Source organism: Elephantulus edwardii, unplaced genomic scaffold (genome assembly GCF_000299155.1).
Source record: "Elephantulus edwardii isolate Elephantulus edwardi_28Jun2011 unplaced genomic scaffold, EleEdw1.0 scaffold00490, whole genome shotgun sequence".
NCBI classification, from domain to species: Eukaryota; Metazoa; Chordata; class Mammalia; order Macroscelidea; family Macroscelididae; genus Elephantulus; species Elephantulus edwardii.
Window position 1 is genome coordinate 129,641 of NW_006400240.1, and position 8,475 is coordinate 138,115.

At 56.2% G+C, this 8,475-nt stretch overlaps 1 protein-coding gene across 1 annotated transcript; it reads right to left on the reverse strand.

The window, feature by feature from the left end:
* Positions 1–1,688: 1,688 nt before the first annotated feature.
* LOC102863499 (basic proline-rich protein-like) lies at positions 1,689–3,933 on the reverse strand. The gene is made up of 3 exons (XM_006902995.1): positions 3,651–3,933; positions 2,286–2,292; positions 1,689–1,881 (listed from the first exon to the last, which is right to left on the reverse strand). The coding sequence occupies exons 1-3, from the start codon at positions 3,931–3,933 to the stop codon at positions 1,689–1,691; spliced, it is 483 nt and encodes a 160-aa protein (XP_006903057.1).
* Positions 3,934–8,475: the final 4,542 nt, after the last annotated feature.

Consider the following 8,475-nt stretch of genomic DNA (forward strand, 5'->3'; position numbering starts at 1 on the left):
GAGAGAGTTGAAGAGCCAAGGTCTGGTGGTCTGTTTGGTCATTTTCTGCAAATAAACCCGTGAGAAGCTCAAATGCAGCTCCTTCTGTATAGAGACGGACAGACTTGGAGACTGGGTGCAGGTAAAATGAAATCATTGTCCATTGCAGGAAATTGGTGGGTTGGCGAGGATTCTGAAGAGCACCCCAAAACCCCGGGGCACCCCTCTTGGATGAGAAAATCACTGGCCACCCACCACCCTCAAGGTCGCAAGTCCACCTGTGGCCACTCGAGGGCAGTGCAGTCCACGCAAAGCCGCCAGCGTCCAGTGTCCTCACTCTGCAAAAATGCCCTTTGCTTTCTCCTTTCTTCTGGCCCCAAAGATGCCTTGGGACGCGCCTGATTTCAACCAGGCTCATGTTCCGGTCTGTGTTTTAAGCTCGGTGGTCATCGACCTCAATGTCAGCTTCATTGCTCAGCATGAAAAGCCAAGTCATTGAACCAAAATAATTCTTCCACAACAGAGGAAACGTGCCTTCCACTCAAAGGAGGAGAAAAGGCAGTAAAAGGCCATCGTTAATTCTTGGGAAAGTCATCATTATATGGGGATGTTTGAGAGCCCTGCTGGCTGCCACAGGGGGACACACTCAGCTGTAACCATAAGGTCAGGGATTTGAACCCACCCGCTGGTCCGAGGGGGAAAGCTGAGGTGAGTAGACACTGGGAAGTCCTCGTGGTGTGACTATTGTCCTGGACAAAGAAGGGGTCTTCCTGAGAAGGGAGGCCTTTAAGTGGGGGATCTGGAGACGAGCGCCGTTAGGAGTAGGGGAGACCCTGAATCTTCTACTAGGGGCTCTTAGAAGAGACAGCAAAGACCCAAAGAGGAGATGGCCATGTGGAGATGAGAGAGACACAGCTATGAACCTAGGACCACCTGGAGTCCCCCAAAATTGGGGCGACACGTGGAAGGACCCTGCCCTGGGGCCTCTGGAGGGGACCCAGCCTGGCCCACAGCTTGACCTCAGGCTCCTGGTCTCTAGAACCTGGAACAAAGTCAGTCCTGAGGTTTAAGTCCTTAGTTCTGGGTCCTCGGTTTCAGCTGTCCAGGCCCCCACGTCAGGCCCTTGGTGACCACGAGCTGCTCCAAGCTGGCATTGGGTCGGCGTTCACATAGCATCCTCTCGGACCTGCCTTGGGGAGAGGGCGCCTGGGCCAGCACCTCCCCATTGGGGTCGAAGGCGCTCAGAGACCCCCCCAGTGCCATGCGCCCCCTGATCTGGGGGTTCCCCTGCTGCGTCCCCAAGAACAGGGATCCCCGTGCGCGCGGGGCGGGGGGTACCCTGGCACAGGTGGGCCGTGCGCTCTGCGTCAGCGCTGCACCTGAGCTCACCTGGCCTCGGGCTTTGAAGTGTGGAGAGGAGAAGTTAGCAGGACGCAGAGGCCCGGGCATTGATGCGCACATAAAAGGCGCCGGGCGTGTTAATTGGTCCTCGCCCTGGGCCTGGGGGACCCCTGTCCCTACCCCCCGCTGGGGCGCAGAGACTTAACATCTTTAATTCAACAACCTTTGTGTTAATTACCTCCACGGTCAGGTAGCGGCTGGCGGTGAGGGTGGAGGTGGGGAAGGGGCACACATTATTGTGCCTGCAAGAAAGGAAGGAAAGAAAAGAAAAGAAAATGGCAAGAGACAGGGTGCCCACAGCCCTGCTTTCAAGGTGCCAGTTTCAGCCCTGATGCTGGGCCGGGAGTGCAGCTCCCCATGTGGGGGCTCTTGTCAAAAAATGGGCGTGTGAAGATTCCTGCAGGGGGTCCAGGTGAGGGGTTAGGGTTGTGGCCAGCACAGGACTGGGCCCTGGGGTGCTGGGACGCAGGGGTGGGCACAGCAGCGGCCTGGGGTGACAGGCTGGGAGTGAGAGGACAGAGGGGGGTACAGGGGGGTGGGGAAGCCTAGCAATGGGGGGGACCTCTGGGGGATCAGGGGTGCACTTGGTGCTGGGCGGAGACCAGGCCACAGTGGAAAAAGTCTGCCTGGTGACCCCTCAGACACCCAAGCTGGACTCCTCAACATGGCCCTCAGGACGGAGCAGGACTGCCTGACCCCACTTTCCAGAAATCGATATGTGAGTCAGTCCCCTCCTTCCCCACAGCCTCCAAGCAGGAGGGACTGACCTGGCCTCCGCAGGCTGTGGTGGACAGCAGGACACTCCCTCAGCCCTACCAGGAGGCCCCCTGCACGGGGTGCACGGCCTGTTACCGTGGGGGTCCCCTGGTCACCTCTCACCCACTGGGGCACTGGCCTCTCCTCACCTGCATCCTGGAGACCACAAGCAAGGACAGAAAGCGGAAAATCGATGGGCAGATCCTGGGACCAGGTGCTGACTCCTAACATTGGCAATTCTGCCCGGTCACACTTTAATTTGGCGACGCCCATCAAAACAGCATCATGGAGGCCTCACACCTGAAACAAAGACCTTAACACATAAAAACGATGAAAAGATAAAGTTCAGTATGTGATTTGTATTTATTTATTTTTTTTTTAAAGTGCAGAAATGAAGGAGGATTGGGAGGAGGGGGCTGAGTGGAGAGGAGAATCCCAGGAAGGGAGTGGGTGAAATGCTGCTGCCTGGGGAGAAGCTGGTGGATTCAAACCACGTGCATTTGTATTAAACAGCAAAGCTTCTGGCCACTCGGCCAGCAGACCTCCCTGCAAGGGGTCAACAACATGGTGTGATTAACTGAGTGTCCCCGTCGGTGAGAGGTAATGCTATTGAACAGAAAGTGAAGGACCCAGAAGGACCCAATGGACCCAGAAACAGATGTATAAGCTTTCACTGAAAATAATAAAAATTTAAAAAAAATACATTAAATCCATGAAAACAGCAAATACCCCCAACACGGATGCAGAAAGATGGGAAGATGTGCTGTCCCCTCTCCTCTGTCTGTCCAAATGTCCAGGGCGGGAGGCCTCTCCCCTCCAGCTCTGGGTCATGGAAGGGGTCAGTCCAGCCAATGGGATGGAAGGTCCCTCAGTTACAGACTCCTGCTGTGTCTTTTTCTCCCTTCATTTCTGCAGGATCAGGTTTCACTGAGGCCTTTGTCAGGGGTGTCAGGGGAGGCCTTCAGGGTGGTCAGTCCAGTGAGACATTCCCTGCTGGCCTTTGTCCAGCAAACCTGTCCTCCCCAGACGTTGAAACAGAGAAGGACCAACGCCTTTCCCACCCACACATCCTTCCAGCTTCTCAGCCAGGCTTTCCAACTCTCATCCGCACCCCACAATTGAACAAAAAACTCTTGTTCGAGAACTTCAGAATCACCCGATAACGTCCACAGAACCGTGTCTCTCTACCCGCAAGTCAGTTCTGAGCATAGCTCAGAAGGGACAGTGTCCCGAACACCCCCAAAAGTCACTGTTCTGAAGACTTGTGGGTAAGAATCTCACACAGGGTTTCTGGGGTGAGGCCGCCATCCATCTTCTCAGGGAGGAGAAACAGCTGGCGGTTGCCCGTGGCTACGATGTCCACTCTGGCCCTCAGGGACATCCATAGTTATAGAGGTCCACGGCTGCAGGGGGGCCCACGCCTGCAGGGGCCCATGGCTGCAGGGGGTCCCATGACTGCGGGTGTGTGTGTGTCTGTGTGTGTGTGTGTCCATGAATACAGTGGGGCCCATGACCAGGGGGTCCCATGGCTGCAGGGGGTCCCATGATTACAGGGGGTCCCATGGCTGCAGGGGGCCCATGGCTGTAGGGGGGCCCATGATTACAGGGGGGGCCCATGACTGTAGGGGGTCCATGGCTGCAGGGGAGCTTATGATTACAGTGGGGGTCCATGGCTACAGGAGGAGCCCACAGCAGCAGGGGGCCCATGGCTGCAGGGGGTCTCATGGTTACAGGGTGTCCCACGGCTGGAGGGGCTCCCATGGCTGCAGGGGTTTCCATGATTACAGGGGGACCCATGGCTGTAGGGGGGCCCATGGATGCAGAGGGGCCATAGCTTCAGGGCGTCCCATGGCTGCAGTGGGGCCCACGGCTTCAACGGGACCCATGGCTACAGGGAGTCCCATGGCTTCAGGGGGTCCCATGGCTGGAGGGGGTTCATGAATATAGTGGGGCCCATGACTACAGGAGGTGCCATGGCTGCAGAAGGACCCATGATTATGGGGGGGGGCATGGCTGCAGGGGTCCCATGGCTGCAGTGGGGCTCATGGCTTCAGGGGGGCCCATGGCTGCAGGGGAGCCTATGATTACAGTGGGGTCCATGGCTACAGGAGGAGCCCACAGCTACAGGGGGCCCCATGGCTGCAGGGCGTCTCATGGTTACAGGGTGTCCCACGGCTGGAGGGGCTCCCATGGCTGCAGATCTCATGGCTTCAGGGGGGTCCCATGGCTACAGGGGGTCCCATGATTATGGGGGAGCCCATGGCTGCAGGGGGCCCATGGCTGCAGAGGGTTCCATGATTACAGGGGGTCCACGGCTGCAGGGGTGTCCACGGTTACAGGGTGTCCCATGGCTGTAGAAGCCCATGATTGTAGGGCAGCCCAGAGCTACAGTCACTGTGTCCGCCCATCTTGTTTGAACAGCCAGTGACAGAGACAAACCAGGTCCCACAGACTCGCGTATTAAGTTTTCCAGTTCATATAAAGTGATGTTGACGTCTCGATTGTTCAAAGGCCAGTGACTGTGTGGATTGTGACAGACGATGGGTCATTTTGGAAAGGGTGAGAATCCCAGGACCCTTCACCGTGTTCCTGCAAAACTTTTGCATCGACCAAGACGCAGTTCTCTCTGAACAGAACCAGGAGCACAAAGAGTGCCTTAAAATCGGGAAAGGTGTGCGTCCAGGTTTTCTCTTTTCTCCACACCTATTTGATCTGTACCCTGAGCGGATCATTCGAGAGGCTGGACTTTATAAAGAGGCCTGTGGCATCAGGATTGGAGGGAGAATCATCAATAACCTGCCTTATGCAGATGACTGAACCCTGCTTGCCGAAAGGGAGAAGGCCTTGAAGCGCTTGCTGCAGAAGGTCAAGGACTTCAGACTTCTGGATCCAATGCAGCTCAACGTCCAGAAAACGAAAAAAATCTCCACCCCTGGACTGACGGACAGCAGCGTGATGGACAGAGCAAAAAGACTGAAACGGTCCACAAGGTCATCTCACAAACATTCTTGGTCCCAGCAACCGGGGAGTCAGGAGGATGCATGGCCCTAGGAAAAATCTGCAGGCAAATTACTGAGGAGCAATGACGTCCACTTGAGGACTAAGGTGCGCCTGACTCAGGTCATGGTTTTTCCGATCTCTCGCGGTGCATCTGAGAGCCGGACAGTGAATAAGGAGGATAGAGGAAGCTTGGACGCCTTTGAGCTGTGGGGTTGGAGGAGAACACTGGACACCCCGTGGACGGACAAGAGAACAGGTAACAGGTAGGTCTTGGAGAAGGTGCAGCCGGACTGTTATTGGGAGGCAAAAATGATGAGGCTTGGTCTCATATATTTTGTGTGTGTTGCTAGGAGGGGCTATTCCTTGGGACATGATGCAGGGAAGGTGGATGGTCGGCGAAGGAAAGGAAGACCCTCAACCCGAGGGATGGACACAGTGACCACTGCCATGGACTCTTGTTGTGTCTGGAAGTGTGAGGACGGCTCAGGTCAAAGCAGTATTCAGATCTTTTGTCCATGGGGTCCCTATGAGTCTTACTCGACTTCAACAACAACAACGGCCTCCTCACCTGTCTGTGCACCTGATTCAGGCCCTGGTCTTTTTTTCAATCCCTTGTTATGCACCTGTGAACTGGACAAGGACTGAGACCGACAGACAGAGGCACCAATGGCTTTGGGCTGAGGAGCTGGAGAAGAGTCTTGAAGGAAGGAGGATGGGGCCGGGAGGACAGAGTTTCTGACCTGCTGTCCATCATTTCACAAGTAGCCGTGCTGGACCGGGCTGCACACTCCTGGTCACTTCCACACATCCTGCCTGATCCTCGACGCAGCTGCCCCCCTTTGCATCGAGCTCCCGCCTGCCAGATCCACCTCCTTCTCCACTGCTGTGACCTGACGCCACCAGGAGGTGGGTTCCCCTCACAGACACCGAGTCCTTCACCGAGAAGGACTCTGCACGGCCAGGTGCACAGGGACAGCTCGGGACACAGGGCTGTCTGTCTGTCTGTGAGTTCAGGATGACAGCTGGAGGGCGAGGTGTGTCTGTCTGTGGTTCAGGGTGACAACTGGAGGTTATCTCTCTGTCTGTCTGTCTGTCTGTGGGTTCGGGGTGACAGGTGGAGGGCGAGATCTGTCTGTGTTTCTGTGTGTCTGTCTGTGGTTCAGGGTGACAGCTGGAGGACAAGGTCTGTCTGTCTGTCTGTCTGTCTGTCGGTTCAGGGTGACAGCTGGGCACCAGGTCTGTCTGTATGTCTGTCTGTGGGTTCAGGGTGACAGCTGGAGGGCGAGGTCTGCCTGTCTGTCTGTGTGTGTGTTCAGGGTGACACCTGGAGGCTGAGGTCTGTCTGTCTGTCTTTGGGTTCAGTGTGACAGCTGGAGGCTGAGGTCGGTCTGTCTGTCTGTGTGTCTGTCTGTGGCTTCAGGGTGACAGCTGGAGGGCGAGGTCTTTCTGTGTGTGTGTCTGTCTGTAGGTTCAGGGTGACAGTTGGAGGCTGAGGTCTGTCTGTCTGTCTGTGGTTCAGGTTGACAACTGGAGGGCAAGGTCTGTCTGTCTGTCTGTGTCTGTGGGTTTAGGGTGACAGCTGGAGGATGAGGTCTGTCTGACTGTGGGTTCAGGGTGACAGCTGGAGGTTGTTTGTCTGTCTGTCTGTGGGTTCAGGGTGAGAGCTGAAGGCCGAGGTCAGTCTGTCTGTTTGTGTGTGTGTCTGTGTGTCTGTCTGTGGTTCAGGGTGATAGCTGGAGGCTGAGGTCTGTCTGTCTGTGTGTCTGTGGGTTCAGGGAGACAGCTGGAGGATGCTGTCTATCTGTCTGTGTGTCTGTGAGTTCAGGAGGAAGGTCCTTGTCCCCTGCACTGTCTGTCATCAGCTGGCCGGTCCCAGGAGATGCACCATGTGTCCTGGCCTTGACCTGGGGGGTGGGGGATCCAGAACCTTCACAGCACAGGTGCTCAAATGCAGAAGGATACCCTGAATCCTGGACGTGACTTCCAAGTGTGCCAGGACCCCCTGGTCTTGATTCACTCTGTTTCCATGTTTTCACACTTTTCTTCACGGGAAGTACCCCAGATCCCTGTCCAGCTCACAACCACACGCGAACCTCTCTGGGCAGACGGGTGGGGGCTGTGCCTGAGCTGTCCTGGCTGGGACTTGGACGCTCATGGAAACTGAGGGGTCTACCTGTGAGTCCCCTCGCCCTTGCCACCATTCCAGGTGAGAAACCTCAGCGTCTCACCTGGACAGTCGAACACGTGGCCCCGGGGAGGCCAGGGGCCCCCTTGCAGTGGACCACTATGAACACCTGTCTCCTCTTCGATGAGGACATTGACTATGAGGAAGGCCCACATCCATGTCTCTTCCTTCACATCAGAACCGCGTGCTCTCGTCCATGGTGCGTGATGCTGGGAGGAAAAGTGGACAGAGCACAGGGCTTCATTTCCTTCCAGGGAAGGAACTGCTCAGACACATTTGTGTTGAATCATGTGAACGATGTAGCTGCAAATGTCCATCTCCGGCCCTATGTTCCCGGGGCCACTCACCCTGGCTTAACGTTCTGGTCTTCTGGTCTTGACCCCTGGACAGATGCTGCCCTGCTCACCGTCTGTGTTTGGCTGTACCATTTAACCTTTCATCCATTTGTAAAATGACATGAACGGCAATGAACCACGTTGCAAGAGCTCTCTCCGCCCCCTCATCCCTCCTTGCAAATCCCATTTCCACCCATCCTTCCTTCTGGCCCTTATCTCTGGTCCAGTGCTGCCCTTCTGACCTTCTGTGGTGGACTGTCCAGTGGCCCCTGACACCACCACGGTTCTGAATCACATCCATGTCCATCCCCACGGGGCCACAGGCCTCTCTCCCCAGTTCCTCCCTGCGATGCTCATTCCCACACACCCTCCCGTTCTCACTTCCTGCCTTCTGGGCTCTGCTCTTGGGACTTTCTGGGGTCTGTGGTTGTAAGTTCAGGGGTCTGTGCTTGTAAGGTCAGGGGTCTGTGGTTGTAAGATCTGGGGTGAGTGGTTGTAAGGTCAGGGGTCAGTGATTGTAAGGAGTGAGCGCCCCACTTCGTCCCCATTTCTGGGCCTGTGGGTGGGTGCTTGAGCTAAAAGTTTAACCACAACGTTGACGTTTGTTCCAGGGTCACAGGGCGGGGTGCGGGGGGGGGCTGTAAGGACCACTGTGGGGTTGTGAGCAGAGGTGGCCCTGACTCACAGGCTGTGTGGGTGGGAGACGGAGCTCTGGGGGCCTCAATGGTGAGGAGATGCGCTCCTAACACGAAGGCACTCCTCCTCCTCCTCACCCCCTTCTCCTTCTACCCCTCCTCCTCCCCCTCCTCCTCTTCCTTC